Source organism: Myiozetetes cayanensis, unplaced genomic scaffold (genome assembly GCF_022539395.1).
Source record: "Myiozetetes cayanensis isolate MyiCay16 unplaced genomic scaffold, myiCay2020 scf1, whole genome shotgun sequence".
Classification (NCBI taxonomy): Eukaryota; Metazoa; Chordata; class Aves; order Passeriformes; family Tyrannidae; genus Myiozetetes; species Myiozetetes cayanensis.
Window position 1 is genome coordinate 130,686,299 of NW_026086604.1, and position 17,445 is coordinate 130,703,743.

At 39.0% G+C, this 17,445-nt stretch overlaps 1 protein-coding gene across 1 annotated transcript in view; it reads right to left on the reverse strand.

Annotated features, from left to right (window-relative positions):
* Window positions 1–17,445, reverse strand: part of CUBN (cubilin) — a 143,044-nt gene that overhangs the window by 31,832 nt on the left and 93,767 nt on the right. The window contains 12 exon segments of the mRNA XM_050324671.1: window positions 1,472–1,697; window positions 3,559–3,680; window positions 4,549–4,698; window positions 7,172–7,378; window positions 8,245–8,416; window positions 9,951–10,132; window positions 11,098–11,238; window positions 11,558–11,767; window positions 13,533–13,711; window positions 14,764–14,938; window positions 16,248–16,431; window positions 16,723–16,913. Coding sequence (XP_050180628.1) covers window positions 1,472–1,697; window positions 3,559–3,680; window positions 4,549–4,698; window positions 7,172–7,378; window positions 8,245–8,416; window positions 9,951–10,132; window positions 11,098–11,238; window positions 11,558–11,767; window positions 13,533–13,711; window positions 14,764–14,938; window positions 16,248–16,431; window positions 16,723–16,913 — 2,139 coding nt within the window.

A 17,445-nucleotide genomic window follows, 5' to 3' on the forward strand; every position in this document is an offset into this window, starting at 1 on the left:
AACATGAAAATACTGCAGTTCTACATGTGAATCTACTCAGCTACATCCGTTCACCTGGGGCAAAATAGTGACTTCTCCAGTCCAGGCAGCCCTGTGGATCTCAGTGGGATTATGGAGCAGGTTGGAAAACATGACTTTAAAAATTGCTAACAGATTCATTTCTAAAGGGGAATAACTGGTCATGGCTCTGTGGCAGCTCATGTTTTTATACACAGTACATTTAGCTAATTTGAAGCATATTTGCAAATACCATGCCAAGAATAATTTACTAGGGCTATGCGTACAGCACTAGCAGCTCTTGTTATCTCAGAGACAATGTAGCAAAAGGATGAACAAAAAGCAAAAAAAAAAATGTTTAAAACATTCCTGTTTTTTCTTCTTAATTAAAAAAAAATTATAGTTTTAAAAGGAAGATTTTATTTTTCATTCTTCTGTGTTAGTAATGGCAATTGTGTTTAGAAGGATGCAAAGACAGATTTTGGTCACACATACCAGAGATACTCAGAGATACTCAGTGAACATGAGAAGAAAGCCAAAGAAAGGAAACCAGGTACATAAAAAAACCCAAAACCCTCTCACAGAGAGAATATTACCTATGCACATTGCATGTGTAGGCTAATGTCTACTACATCATTGAAGAGTGGGCTTCCTTGCACATGAAATCTCAGTGAGAACAGTGTAAAAATCCTGCTTAAGTGACAGTGTATATTCATGCAAGTGCAGACTATTGATAAGTTTAAAAAGACACTCCATCAACTGACTGTGTGAATACTGCTACATTATTAATGGACAGAAAGGTGATCAGCATCAGGCAGAAGGTTTGCAGCTGTAGGTGACAGTAGGAAGCACTTGGCCAGCTTTGTTCTGAGGTAGGAAGGCACGGTGATTTCTGTCCTGTGACCATCTGCCACATCTACACTTGCCTGCAGTCCTTTATTGACCTCCTGAGGTACACTGCGCAAATAGTGAGCTACCTTTTTCTTTTTTTAAAATCCAGAGAGCTGATAATCTCAACAGAAGGTGGTAGCTTTGAAAAATGTACCATTCAATCCTGCATGTATATCACCTTCAAAAGGGTACCAACATCTCCACTGCAGTGGAAGAGGGTTAGGCTGTTAACACATGTGCTCTTTGAGAAGATCTGTCTGCCTCTCTGTTTTGAAACTGACCTCTTCCTAGTTTTAAGTGTTTAAACCAAATCAAACTGTGGAACAATTGTTATTCATAAAAGGAAGAGTCTCATAGTCACTGACAATAGTTACCACTGCTGGGAGGGTAATTGTCATGGAATCCATTTACAGCCATCAAGAAGCTGCCAGTATGAGACTTAAAAAGTACAAAATCAGCCCAAATTTTATTTCCTTGTGTGAGATCAGACAATGATGGTTTAATACTTGATTTTTTTAGTGTTGCCTTCTTTCAGGGATGCTGAAGATGTTGGCACGTATTTCTTTTGTTAATGCAAACTTACCTAAAGATTCTGATGTCCACATTGCGTGGAAGCCACCTCCTTGAATTGAGTGATCAGAGTTAAAGATGACAAGTAGTTTGCTGGAACCAGACCGAATTGTCCCGGGGGATGTGTTTCCACAATACTTTCCTATGACAGGAGACCCTGGAGAGCCACCATTCAGGATAGTAACAGAATCCCACTTACAAAGTGAATGATTTTCAACGTGGAAGGCTGTAAAAGTAAGCTGCAACACACAAAAGTGACACTCAGATGCTAAAACCAGTCACTCCAGGGCGGGTTTAGAGCAATTCCAGCCAGATCCTGTAGCCATCCTGCTACAGGATGGTATGCTTAGAAATTTGACCCACACTTCATGATGCTTTCCTGCAAGTATTGCTTGGAATCTTACCACTATGAGTAACAGCATCTACTTAGCTTGAAGATAGAAATGGAAGAGGAATGCACAGGGTCAAACCTGGCATTATTGGGACTTAACCATACTTTGAAGCCAAGTATGTGCTTCAAAACAGCCTTGAATATGCGCAGGTGTTGAACTCAAGGCTTCTGGTCATGAAATATAAGTAGTTATGTAGGCAGAAGGTCCTGGTTATTTTTTTCTTCCTATTATTCTGAATCAATGTACTAACAGTTGCTAAAAATAATGTTAGTTTCCATTAAAACAGAAACAGTTCCATGGTTTATTCCTGTGGGCCTGGAAGCATCACCTAAACAGACCGAGCAGGGCAGGCAGATTCTGACCCTGTCTTCCTCCCACACTGATTCCATTTGTCCTTGCAGTGATATGCACACAGGTGGGATTTCCAGTTCAAAGATTTAGATTGCTGATGCAGTAGACTCCTGCATTTGTTGATGCTGAAATATTGATGTACACTAATTACTGCCTGGCCCCGTTACAATCAGTCTTTTTTTAACCAGTTTCAGGAGCAGGATCTTTGGAGAAAACTTTAGCAAATACATTATATTTCTTCCTGTACATTTAATGTGTATTCATTTCCAAAAGAACTCTGCCTCAGTCAAAGACCAAACACAAATTCAGCTCTAATGGTTTAAATTCATAACGTTACCAGCAACTGAAACTGGCAGTTTATACTGCAAAATTTAGTCTGCCTTCATTGAGGGGGCTGCTACTCACTCCTTTCAAAACAGAAATCTGCTTCCATCTGCTTAAGATTAGTTCTGCTTTAAACAAGTTTGTGGATTAAATTGATGTTTTGTGTTCTCTTAAAATAATCCCGTATTCCCTGAAGTCAGTACCTAGACAGTGGTCAGAATATCATGCAGTAGAATAATTAAGACTATGGGTTTGCATTTCTAAGAAATACCTTTTTAGTTGTAAACAAGGAAAACATGATAGGAAATTAAAGGAAAACATGATAGGGAAATTAGTGAAAGACATTACATATGAAAATCTGCAATGAGTTTTAACAAAAGTGTTTTTCAGATACTTTTCTGACCTGGACCATAAATGTCACTGATTGGACCTGTTCTGTGAAAGAATCAGCCAAATAATTCAGTGAGTGAAGTTTCACACTGCTTGGTTTTAAAGGTGCTTAAATTTATCTCTCAGGAGTTTGACTCAACAAAGTAGCACCTCAGGCACCTGTCAATAGTTATTGGGAAATAAGAGCAGCATCTCATTGACGTTATTTGTAGCAAAAATCATATTATCTTCCAGATCTATAAGGCACAAAAGTAACTTCCTAGTTGCTTCTAACTTCTCTGCAGAGGAGAAATACCTTCAGCCTCATATTCATTCTCATGATATGGAGAATATCCATGCATATCTAATAAAATGAGTTATTCTAAGTTTTCTAACTAGATTTTTTAACCAAGTCATTGTTTAAAGGAGAAGTCAGTGCTATGTTTTGAGGTCAAGTTATACTAGGATCCTTCTGCTTTTCAAAAAGCACAATCTAGTTTGGTTGTGTTATCTTCATTGCCCCTCTTGGTTAAGATTGACGGGGAGATATTTCATTTCTCCACATTTCTGATTTTCCAGTTTGTCTCAAACCTGTTCCTCAAGACTCAGAAGGTGCTTCTCACACTGTCAGCTGTGCACATAATCATGAAATTATGTTACTCACAATGATGGTTTCACCTTCAGGAGCTTCCAACAACCAGGAGCAGTGACTCAGACTGCTGTAGGGTTCTGGGTAGTTAGGGCTTGAGATAACTCCCCTTTCACCTGACTGTATACCACCACAGGCTGAAGAAAAAAGAAAATAACATTTCAATACATTTTAGGAACTGAACACTATAATCAAACAAATGGAAGATGATTTAGATTATAATAGTACTAAAGTATATTTCAGTTAGACTGATACAGGTAAGGATGAACAATTTCTCTGGAAAAATCCATGTTTTAAAATGTTTATCATTGAATAGTGAGTAAACAGATGCAATGACCTTGAAACTTTGCATTTTTTCTGACACTTAATATAGCTCTGCAAAACCTTTGCCAACTGACACTTACAGCTGCTTCTTCCACCTTATCGTCCATTTATTTATCTCAGACACTTAAGAAAATCAGTGCCATTCTTGGACCAACACAATCAAGTAAAAAAGTTGTTGATGTGTCTAGAGAAGCCCCAAGGCTAAATTCAGCTGTGACAGGAAGACTAGTTGTGTTGGCACATAAATGGCAAAGTGGTGTAATTTGCACTGATACAGCTTTAAGTGGATTTCAAAATGAGTGCTAAGGTTCAAGCAGCAGAATGCATTTCAGCTCTGCGAGCACTCTGGAGACCCATTTGTAGTAAGTCAAACTTGGCTGGTGCTACCTGTTACATCCCTATTCCCAAGAGAAACCAGCTGTTCCGAGTGTTGCACAGCATTGCAAAAACTCAAATGCAGTTCAGGGAATGGGAACAGTGAGGCAGAAAATAAATCTCAAAGTTCAGCTGCCAGCACGTGCTTGCTTTAGAAGGATATAAATAGTGGCAGGGACCGTGTAACTTTGAGGGCCTCTTTAATAGCTGATCCCATCACGTATATTCTCAGTATCACCAAATGAATGGCAACATTCCCCAGAAGTGCCTCAGTCGTCAAAGGCAGCAGTCTATCAAGTCATTTACCTTCATATGTGTAATAGGCCAAGAATCCTTTATCTTCTGTGTTTTCATCACTTATAAAGTGTACCCAGACCCGGGGGGCAGCTATGACTAGTGGCACAGATGGTGCAGACTGACCACAAAGTCTGGCTATTAGCTCTCCATCAGCATCCCCTAAGTGAAGAAAGAAAGAGAAAACCACAACAATTTTTGAGTGCTAAAAGAGCTACAATAGCATAGGGAATAGGGCAAACATACATTTCTTTGTGTTCTTATTAGAAAACAGAGAAAACTACATATCACACTTAGTAACTGATTTTTTGTTATGGATATAAGGAGAGTGCTGCAGTTCATTGCTGGGATCCAAATGGCAATGCCATTCCCAAGTTCACTTCACTAATAATAGCAGGCTGCTGGTCTTAAAAGTCTCCATTCAAAGTCTCCATTCAAAAGCAACTCCTAGCTCCATGTAATGACAGATTCTTCTTGTAGTAGAGCAGGAGTGAGAAATTCTGAGTGTTCTTCAAAGCCCTTTCACAATTATTCTAAGTCACGTGGTTGAGTGACTTCATGTTTCTGTCATATATGGTGATGCAGCCACCATTTGAAGTGCCTTGAAGCACAAGGATAAAAAGTGACATATAATAAAATTCTATTAATGTAAAATACAAAGAGAATGGCTGCAAACTGTCTTGTCAACATGCATTGATATTGATATTGAGATGTACAAGCAGAAGACACTCATGATAAACTGTGGTTCAGGAAAAAATAGTAATATCTACTTTGATTATGTGAAGTATACATTTTGTGCACTTCTTATGAGGTGATTGACTATGTGACAGATGTGATGCAGGTTACTCAGTCTCTACAGTGTGAAAAGTGACACCTATCATTGCTTTCATGAACGGCCAGCTGGCTGGAGAACTAGGCTCTTGATAAACAGAAAATGAAAACAGAAATACTGTGCTGTAAGATTTTATTCAAACTGAAGGGAATGGTCTGAAAGACAAAACCAAGAGTTTCCACAAAAGCCAAAATTTAAGAGTTTATTTCACTGTAGTAATACGCTCAGCTGTATTACCGTGTACAGACTACATGAACATACCCTATAATCTAATAACTAAATATAAACTCTTACCCTAAGAAATTTGAAATATTTATTTTATCTATTTAGATTAAATATTTCTCAGTGAATACATAGAGTCAATTCAGCTTTTTTTCTTTTTTTTTTTTTTTTTCATTGAGTAGCATGATGTGTTGTATGGGTATCACAACAGAATTTTGCACATCTCAACTTCATTTGGTGTCTCTCGGGTAACTTATTGTTGAATTGGACCTTTCCCCAGCTACACATCTGCTATGTCAAGAGTCTTAAACAACACCTGCCTGTGTTTAGTGATATTCTGCACTATTTGCATCTCAGTGCTCATTAAATGTTACTTGTCAGCATACACGAGTCAGGGCATTCTGCTTTTGACACGAGACTAGTTGGGAAATTGAAGTTCCCTTATTATGGCTGAAGTGAACATTACTATTTAGATGACAAAATCGTGTAGAGCAAAACAAAGCTACACTTTCTCCCCTCTCCTTTGACTGTATTGCCTGGAGGCCTGAGGTTCACAATGAAGTGAGTAGAGGGAACGGATAAGTAATGAAGCAGATATATTTTATTATTTCTTTATCTGAGTTTTCTTTCTCTTATTCCCCAGCTCCAGTACATATGTGGGATAGAACTGCTAGGCTATGCAGCTATGCATGCTCTGGTTCTACATGGACAAACCAATGCTACACAGCCAAAAGCTCTTGCTCAAGTGAATGCAAATAAGGATGTAAAGGATTCCCGCTCTCTCAACCTTTTCACATCTTTCAGAATTGATTTCTTGGTAAATTAGAAGCTGCTCTCTCTGGGACTCACAGATACAGCCTCTCAGTGAAGGAGACAGCTGCAGCTTTCATACTACACTTGGCATTAGCTGAGTGACTTTCATATGACATTTCCAGCTGCTGTTCTTGCAGACAGCTAAAGATGCACAAATATGCAGAGATATTATTGGTGCATTAATCCTGTGATTTTGTTTTCCTTTTAAATGCTTCAGTCTGTATTTAGTCATGCAGTCTCACAAGAAATATGGATTTCTTTCTGGAGAATCATCATATAGACTACAAAAATGGAATATGCAGCCCAGAGGGTATGAATAATTAAAGCATTCTTTACTCCATTCCTGCTGTCTCTGGAGATATTTCAGGACCAGGGAAAGAATGGGCAGGGAATCAAATAAATTGTTTTGATGATTCTAACTACCATCTTTCAAGGAAGATGAAGTTCATATTGTCCCTTGTAAAGAGAGAGTGAGGTTGGTATTGCAAACACCAAAATAATTTATCCTCCTAAGATACCTATCCAGTTTTCTATTTTCTCTCCTGAAAGAAAAGGTGACCAAATGCACACATCCATAGTGCTGGTGGTGAAATCACTCTCCTGGTCATGGATCCAACATGGAAGGCATAATGTGAACACTCTCCAATGTACAGATTCTACAACAGCCACTCTCTGCAAACATATATACATGAACGAGAATTGGCATAAACAGAGTTGCACAACCAGAGTTTGACAGGCTTTATCCATTCTCCTGCTGAATATACAAACCTATTCGTAGCTCTAGGTAGTCGTACTGGCAGTTCTGGTGATGTTCCAAGTGGAAATCCTCGAAAGACACATAAATGGATGAATTATAGTGGGAGGGGTTTTCAATTATCCATTCACAGTTCAGGTTACTTGTGTAATTTCTGATGCCATCATAACCAGGAGAGGAGAAATTCCCACCTACATGTCCCATCAGGATTCCACCACAAACTGCAGAAACAAAATACAGTTTATAAAAAAATAGTAATAATTCCTGTATGAGGTGAAATCTTGCCCCTGTTTATTCAGATATGCTCATGTCAGAATGCACATGTCCTGATTAGATCAAAACCTTCTCCATCTTCTTACTTTTTTCATCATTTCCTGCTGTGTACAGGACAATACTTGCCTATTGTCCCGGAATTTATTGGCTAGATCTTTAAAAACACATGTGTAAAGCAAAGAACAATTTCGTACAGTATCAAATAAAGTATTTCAACAGCACTATCAATACAACAAGCATTATTTAACATTTTGATAAAATCTCACTACAGCTTCAGTTCAGTATTGCTCAGCCCTGCTCATTAACTAATTCAAGACTTAAGAGAAAATTTTGCTGAAACACACCCTCAAGAGCAGTACACTCATGCTACAGTAGGATGCTTGGGGTGGGAGTTGGAAAATCAAGTTCAAAAGGCTCAAGGTTGTAGTAGTAAGGCTCTGCCAGCTGCCTCCTCTCTGGAGGCTGAGCTTGCAAAAGTAGGTTAGCTGTACTCTTTCACAAGCTACAATACACTAATTACACCCCTGAGTAATAAGGAAGCACTTGAATTATTCAATTTGTCTACGACACTATGCCTTTTGGAAATTTTCATGGAATAAGGCCACTTCATACCATCTCTTACTCAAGACCAAGTACAAAACAATAGAACAGCAGGGAGAGCAGGGACTGTGATCCATATCTATTCCCATCCAGAGATGTAAAAGAAAAAAGCTATCAAAGATTTGTTATCTGTTTAGGTAATTTTTTTTTATATGTGCCAGTACTTTAGCTATAGAATGGCTCACCAATCACTTAATTAAAAAACATACACTACCTGCATCTTCACTAGATGTATATGAGACACTGAAGCCTCTGGTTGCACGGGACAGGTCTGTCACCAAAACGACTTTCATTGTGTTTCCAGTGGATTTCACCTCAGTGCCTGGATTTACCTCTCCACACAGCTTGGCCAGCCGGGGAGAATTCTCTCTAAGGCCATTGTAAACCTGTGGGGTCAGAGCAAACTCTTATGAGATCGATATATAGTAGTCTTACAAGCATCTCCTGTATCATTTAACAGTGTTTCACATCTTTCTATAAGGTTCATTGATGTCCATCACAGTTCTCAAAACACTCAAAACCTTGGCACAAACTTCCATTGCCTTGAGTGGAGGAGGCCCTGAAGCAAAACATTAAAAATAACTTGCTTATTTTGATGAAACACAAACGCTCTGTTTCCTTTTTAAAAAGAGAAATTGAAACAGTTTTATTGGGAAGAATACTGCAGTTTAGCTCAGTATTTATATATTCAATCACTTAATAAGATACTGATCATGTTTATTTCATTTCAAATCATTGTCTTTGTATTCTTGTTAAAGCCAACATCAGCTTTATCAAAATCTTCAACATATTGAGTGCTGGTGGGTGTTTTTGATTAATTCAAACATTTCACTTTTTGATGATCCAGAGGTATTTTTTTCAGTATCTTTCATACAGCCTTTAGGCTAGGAGTTAATTTCCTTCTTTCTGCTACTGCCTCAGCAGTGCAAGCAAGGCTGAAATGATGTTTCCCACTGAGAATTGGAATTTGTTAGAGTGTTGAATGCATAAAAGCTAGCAGGAAAAATCTCCCTTTAAGAGATCATTAATTTATAAAAAGTCAGTTCCCAATGCTTTGCCTAAAGCATCTGTGAAGGAAAGCCAGGGAAGCATCATCTACAAATCCTAAAGGATAGCTACTTCACCCCCCCATGCCTGTGCCTGGGCTGGCTTCTGATCATCCTACAGTTAATTCCTGTGTTTGCACTGCTAATCTGAACAAACAGGAAACTCAGGTTTATCTACCATTTATGCAATTTCATAGAGGAATCATATTTTTGGGGCATTTGTACATCTGACCAGGTCCAAGTCTAGGTGCCAGGTTTGATTTTTTTTTCCCACTAAATAATCAGAAATCTAAAATTAACATGATAAAATAACCAATGTTTATCCCTTTGGAGATGGAGGGTGATAAAGAGGTAGAGTTTCCTGGGATTTCCCTATCTTTCTTTCAGAATATACAAGGTCCCACCCAGTAGTAGTCATTTGCTGCAATCCCTGGCTTTTTTTCTCTCTTTTTTTTTTTTTTTCTCTTTTTTAATTGACAGCAGTAAGTAACAACAGCAGTAGCAACTTCCAAAGTCAAAAGAGACCTGGAACTGACTGATGGACTTTGTGTCCACAGAAAAGAGACCTTGAAAGCTTTCAAAAACCCCAGAACCTTTTTCCATAATCAATAAAGAGACAATTCCAATTATTTTTTCAAGTCTTCCACTCTGCCTGGTCCATAATTTCAAAATTCCACACTCTAAAACAAGCAGATGAGTTTATACAGTCTACAGAGGTAACTTTCTCCCATTTATCTGTTTTCCCCAGATTAAATTATGATTTGTCTGAAAACCATGTATAGACCTACAAGTGACATTTCAGCTTTATTACATCCATTAATACTCCATAAAGGGATTAGGAAGAGCAATTTCTGCCTTTACACCCAATACTCACAGCCACATAATCTGATGAGCAGCTCCAGTGTTCTTCAGTTTTCATATCATTAAAGGTTAGAGTCACACGTCGTCCTTCTCCCACTGTGATCCTCCATTCACACACTCGGTTATGTGGGTATAGATTTGGATAGTTGGGTGAAGTAAATGTTCCAACAGGGGCAGTAAGATCCCCACCACATTCTGAAATAAACAAGTATTGGGACACTCCTTAGAGTAAAGCATTGCTTATAGAATTATAGCAAAAAAACCTCCAATGATGCAAGAAAAAGAGATCCTGAGAGGTTGATTTTATTGGCCTATCCTGTCCATGTATTTATCTAAAAAGCAACGCTCCTGCCAGTCTTTATCACTCAGCCATAAATGCAGTCGAATATTAACTGACCAAAGCAGCTCTTTTTAGTCCATTTATTAATATTGTCTTTTCTGAAGGGCTCATCCCAGGCTTCAGAAACCTGAGTGACCCATAGGCTTTGATGTCAAGTGATACAGGCCTCTCACTGTGGCAATACTGAGACATTTCTGCCCTTCAGATCACTGGGCAGAGCTGCACAGAACGAGCAGGGTCTTGGAGTGGGTAACGATATAATAACCTGACTGGCCACAGTCATGGACAACTTCCTCTGCCTGATGCTGCTTGAGCAGGGGTTGGACTACCTCATCTCCAGAGGCCCCTTCCAACCTCAGTGTTTCTGCAGTTCTGTGATTCTGCTTAAAACCTATGGGTTAAAAACTATTGTTTTTAGGCAGATTTAAGAATACCACTGACCTTAGAGGGACAGAATAACATAAAGGAAAATTACAGCATTTCTCTACCTTCTTGCTTATCAAGAGGGTTTTGGGGAGGGTATGTTAGGACAACTCTGGACTGATTGCTGAAGAGAAAAGGAGTGGAAGAGTGTGCTTCATTGTGTGAGACCTACCACGGATGGCAACATCCATTATAGCAGGAGACTGCCTTGCTTCAAAGTTTCATCTCACCTAAGTAGTTGCCAGAGAGCTCTATTCATATTTCCCCGAGTTTATATTTAAGAGCAAATAACACACCCCTCCAAGGAAAGTGATCTACAATATATGGTCTATTAGTGCAATATAATCTGTGGTATATGTTGCTTCCTCAAAGTATCTTTCAGTCTTACAAATCCAACCTTCAGAACTGGAATCAAAGCGCAGTCTGAATCCTCGGGCATTGACTGATCCATCAGTGACAAACTTGACATAAGCAAAACTGTCAGAGGTGTCCACAGCATCAGGGAGAGCATTACCACAGTACCTGCCCAACAAATTTCCTGCAAAAATCATGTAGAGAAAGGCAATTTTATATCAATATATTATTTATATTTATATTTATATTTATATTTATCTTGAAGGATCATTTTCCAGTTTAACTGGACAGGCAGGAGTAAACCAGTAAAATCAAGTTATTGTTGGCAAATAGAAGGGGGTTATTCACCTCATCTTGCATCAGCAAGCAAGGCAGACAGAAGGAAATACTGCATACTGAAAAGACTCACTTTGTACCCAAACGGAAATGCTTTCAGGAACCTCTAGTGAGGTTTCATAGTAGTACTGGGGAGGGAAAGACAAACACTGAAATAATTCTCTGACCAGAAGCGTTATATTCTCGGATCTCCACAAAGTCATTTGTGCACTCAGAGGAGTTTTGAATATCTAGGCCTTCTAGTCTGATGGTAAGATAATGGCCCCTGGGACCCTGCAGAAACCATTCACACAGCAGGTTGTCTTGATAATGAAGGTCAGGATAGCCCGTGCTTTCGATGATGCCAGTTTGTCCTATCACTGTCCCTCCACAGGGAGCTGCAAAAGGAAGAATATTGTTTGGTTGACTGAAGGACCTCACAAAAATGATATTTCTCCTAAACAAGAGTTAAAGCTAAGGCACAACTGACTTGTTCCCTAACTGAGGCAATAAAACAGGAATTGCCTTCCAGTTAAAAATATTCCAGGTTCTCCAGCTAATTCAACCAGTCCTAGTTTGCTTTTTGTTGATTTTTTTTTCACACACATACACATCCCCTGCCATTGCAAGCATCCCTTCCTTTCTGTCGTATCTCTTATAACTTGAACAAACAGTTTTCAATCTAATCTTCACATATGTCCAGAAAATCTTGCAAAGATGTATCAGATAAATTAAAAAGCAATGCAGCTTGCTAAGCATGGATCTAAATTTTTTATGACTGGCAGAAGTTGACTTCTGGTATGAGCCTACAGCTATGGTTCAGACTCTTCTTTCCTGTTGTCCCCTCCTGTTCACATTCCACTCCTTGTGATGCCTTGGTAAGTGATCATTGCACAATTCGTACAACAGCTTTAAAATTTTCAGTTTTAATTTCTCTCTCTGAACTCTCACTTCTCTGTGGTACCTGCAAACTTAAGTTTGTATTAGTAAGGCTTACAGCCAACATGTGCTTACAGACACACGGTGCAATTCTTTGGGTGGTCCTGTGCAGGGCCAGGAGTTGGACTTTGATGATCCTTGTGGATCCCTTCCAACCCAGGATATTCTATGATTATATGATTCTATGAAACAATATTTCCAGGTGGGATTTACTGGAATTTTTTTTACAGTGAATTTTGTGTCTGTTAGTTACAATCTTGCCATGGCAATAACAGTTGTGTTCTTACTGTCTCCTCCTCTGAGTGATCAGTGCTGGACTGGCATCCAGCTAAGATTCTGTAAATCCATTATGGTTACATGTAACTTGTGGTTTCATATACTAACAAGTATATATATGCAAGTTCCTTCAGTTTTCACATTCAGAAATATAATAGCTCACTATTTTGTCTTAATTACTTGAGATCTAATGAAGTCAGCAAAATTCTGTGTAAGAACAATATATTCCACTGTTAATATATTTTAAAACAATATATTGGAAAACAATATATTAACAGTCCTCGACTTTCCTACATGAGTGATACTAACATAATAGCTGTTATTCTTCAAAGATTATTAACGTTATCAAAACCAAAAAAGTAGCATATTTCTCAATCTGACCAAAGACTATTTTTTCTTTAATTTTAAAACTTTGATAGTGCTTTCCAATCCTGTTTTTGCAGTTTGAGAGTAAATAATTTTAAGGTATTTCTCTTCCCAACTGACAAATAATGCTTCTCACTTAATTCCTTTTTCAGTCTATTATTCTGCTACCTCTGTTTCCCTAGCAGCATTGTCATTATAGTTTGATTTACATTTACATAAAGCAGCTCCTAATTTGGTCTTCTCCTGCCAGTTCTCAGCTGATCTTTGCATTCCCCTTCAGAATCCTGCTCATGAAAGTGACCTTGTTTGCATGTGGAAAATGAAGTCATGTTACACGACTTTATCCATAGTGAGTTTTTTTGATAATTGTCTTTGAGAAGAGGTTATCCAGTCATTGTTTTCACTGCTGCATGTCTGTGAGTACTTTCCTATTCATATTTCTCTAATTGTCACTGCTTGCTAAGTGCAGAACATGCTGGTATCTGTCAGCTCACAGATCTGACTTAAACCCCATTACAGAAGTCTAACAGTTGAGACCCAAATCTCATTTAAAATCAAGAAATGAATAAATGAAAGCATTACCAATGGAGTATTTAGCATTGAATCCCACGTGTGTGGCACTGCTGTCAGACCTGAACCTCAGGTACATGACAGCTCCCGAGGATCTCTGCGAGCCTGGCATCAAACCTCCGCACAGCTTGGCAATGACAGGGGCGGTGGTGTCAGCACCATTGCGGAGCTCGAGGTAGCTGGAAGTGCAGCTAGAAGAGGAGAGAATTTTCTGTTCAATGTATGGCAGTAATGCTTCAAAATCATTTCGGTATGTGCACAAAGCCATGAAGCTGTAGTGAATTAGATCAGATTCCATGCAGTGTGACCAGGACAGAATCAACAAGTTCATAATCCATTGTAGTTATGTAATAATTGAATCAAGAGGAGTGCTAGAAACATGAAGAAAGATTCATCTAAAACTCAGTCTATGATCAGATCAGATCTGACAGAAGCAAGTTCTGGGAAGAGATATGAACAGTACTGGCAAAGTAGTTGTGACCATCTTCAATATTTTTTATTTGCAGCATTCAGATTCAGCTGATATTCCCTATTAAGTCTCACTAATGAGTGTTGAATTAAGGAACAACATCACAGATTAAGGGACTAAAAGTTCAAATCTGGGGGCTCACTTAGCTGGGCACAGAAAGACCCAAAATATCTTAACTAACAACTTTGCTTTCAGAATGGTGCAGTGTCCTGGGAAACCAGAAAGGACACCTTTGGAATTGTCTGTCTTTCACCATTTTTTCTGGACATGGTCTCACAGATGATGCTCACCTTTGCCTTACAGTGGTCCAGCCCCTAAAGAATGAAGTTATACCACCTGGAAACTAGCCTTGTTTTATGCTTCAGGCAGGGTGTGCAAAATGTGTAGACCCATTGCAAACCAGCAGCCAGGCAATGGAGGAGGGAGACAAAGTGTCGTGGTGGCAATCCACTGGCTTTAAAAGCACCTGAGAGTCCAAATGACTGCAAAACTGAATGCTGAATATGAAAGAACTAGAGGGCATAGACTTTACAGAAAGCGCCTTTCTACCATGGATGTTTCCACTTTGTTATACTAAGTTCTGTTATACACTGCAAAGTTCAAGGAATGTAAACCAGTGGCCTGATAGCTCCAGTGATCTCTCAAAAATTTCCTAACCACATTTGGTTGTAAATCTAGAAGTGTTCTCTGGGAGGAATTAGAGAAAGTAACAGGGATAGAAGAATCAGAATTAAGTCTCTGAAGAAACACAGGTAAAATAATGTGGATGTATACTTTGGTGAAGGTTCAATGTAAAACTGATCTTCAAATTGCAGCTCTACTGCACGTCCATTGGGAGCAGTTATGGTCCAGACACAGTCAGCATGCGGGGGGTAATTGCTTGGATAGTTGGGGGAAGATGTATATCCACTGGGGTTGAAATCATTGATATAAATGTTCCCTCCACAAGCTGGTAAAGAAAAGATCACCAGTAAAAAACAACATGTAAAGGAAACCGGTGAGCCATCAAAAATATGAGTTATCACTATATTCCAACAGTTTCCTTTTGATGTCATATAGTTACATAAAAAACAAATACATTTTATTGCTTACCACGGGAAAACATTTTAATGCAGTAGAATCCTATGTTTCTGTGCTCCTGTTTACCTAGCCCTACTCACTTCAAAATGTTCAGGGCCCTGAATTAAACTGCTACTAGTTCTTCCTTGGATTGCTTCTAAAACAAGCAGAAAACATATTTTTTGCCTTGTTTCTATCCCAATTCCCAAGAGCTAGAAAGCCCACAAGTCAGACCCATCAATATTTCTGTTAGTCATTCCCCAATTCTACTTTCCAAAAACTAAAATGCCTGTTTGAGAAAAAAATTACTGTGTGAGGAATTCCAGTCAGAGCAAACCTGAGGCTTTGTTCAGGTCCTTTATCCCACACACAGACAAAAAATTTTATTTTGACCAGAACTTTTCCACCAAAACAATCCTTTTTGTTGCAGCAATACTGGTTTAACACAGGGCTTTAGTCAAGCTCCATAAATTGGAGTAGTAGAAATGCTATTGTGCAGCTTCATTGATTCTCCCCATGAATCCACCAGAAATAGGATTCTTTGGGGCATCAGGGAAAATAAGCAAAAATCAAGCACTTAAAAATTTGAGTAGATGAACGGGTAGCCTTAGGTGTGTTTAGATACATTGTTTAACAGTGTATCTAAACAGGTGTCCCAAGTGGCATGTATCATGAATACAGTGGAATAACTGCAAATGCCAAGTTCCTGATTTATTCCTGGGACCTGAGTCTCCATTTTTTTCATTCTTTCAAACAAGTTAGGTCTGGCAAGAAATGTTATTTTCTCAGCTGAGAATAAAACCTGTGAGAAATGTTGCCACCTTTCTAGACATACTAGCCTGAATAATTCCTAACATAATTTAGCAGTTGCACTGGGTATACTATACATTCAAAATAATGTTCTTGTTTCCAGGGTTTTTTTCCTTTCCTGCATGAATTTTTAATGTCTCTTCCTAACTATAGATGTTACTTCCCTGCTAAAGTGTTTCCATTTTTTTTTAAACTTTAATATCTCCAGGTTCTGTGACCTGACTCTCTTTAAAAAGGAGAAATTTGAGTGTCGGATCAGAAGTCATGCACTACAGGACATTTTTGCAGACATATGATTTTACCACGGTTGGTAAAACAAGAATTTCCTTCAAGAGGACAAACTCCAAGTTATATGAGTTTCAGAATTTAGGCTTATTGCCTAGACGTACCTAGACTCTTGGCTTCATATATCAGTTTGAATCCTTGACCCTCGTTCCTGCTGTCAGAAATGAAGTGTACAAACAGCTGGTTGTCTGTGGTGTACATGGTTGAGATGGGGCTGCTTCCACAAAACCTTCCATTCCCTCTTGCAGACACCAAAGGTGGAGCAGCATTATCTAACCCGTTCTTCAGCTAGAAGAGAAATTGCTAAGGTCACTCAAAACAAAACATCCCTGGAATGCAAATTTTGAGCACGCTGCATCTTAGTGCTTCCAGGCACCGGGGAAATTAATAACTCAGTGATTAGTTAATGCACAGCAATAAATAAGAGAGACAGAGAGAAAAAGAAAAATAATATCTGTGGTATTTGCCTTTGGTGTTTGCAGCCTGTGACACCCTGGGCTGCCTTACTGCCACTGGAATCTGTAAGATTCAGTAGCTTTTAAAGCTTTGAGGATTGGGTGACCGAGTCAATAACCTTACCTCTATGTAATCTCCAAGGCTGCAGGAAGTATCCTCACTCTTGACCTGGAAAGGCTGTTCAAAATGAACAGCAGTGATAAATCCAGCGGTTACCACTACATGCCAGGAACAATTCAGATTAGGAGCATAGTCTTGAGGGTAGTTGGGGGATGTTATCACACCCCTGCTTGTGTGCAAATAGCCTCCACAACCTGAGAAAAACAAGTTGAAGTAAAGAGAAAAATATTAGTGTCAACTATTCACCTAACAACTTAGAGAAAAACTTGGTCTATTAAAAGATGTGACAGGCAAAAACAAATGTTGAAACAAGTGTATGAAGAGTTGAGTGGTATAGAGCAAGGCACACAATGAATATCTCCCAAAATACAAGCTAGTAGATTGCAAGATGACACACACCAAAACTCCTGACAGTGAGACTCAGTTCTCAGACTTAGCAGATGAATAAGCAGGCAGCTATGTCGAGGACCTCCCATGGCATGAGCATATCATTACACTGTCTGAGGACATTGCTTCTAGCCATGGACCAAACCACTGCCACCTACTCCAGCTGCCAGTCAGATAAACTTCGCTGACTCACTGTTGTCCTAACACCTTCCTTGGGGCCTCAGCCCATTTAGGAATCTGTTATCATTCCTGGGTCCATGTGGGAGGACTGTCACTGGAAATTGCTGACATTCCTGCTAGAACTTATACAGCTTTCTGCATCTGTCTCTTTATATTTTG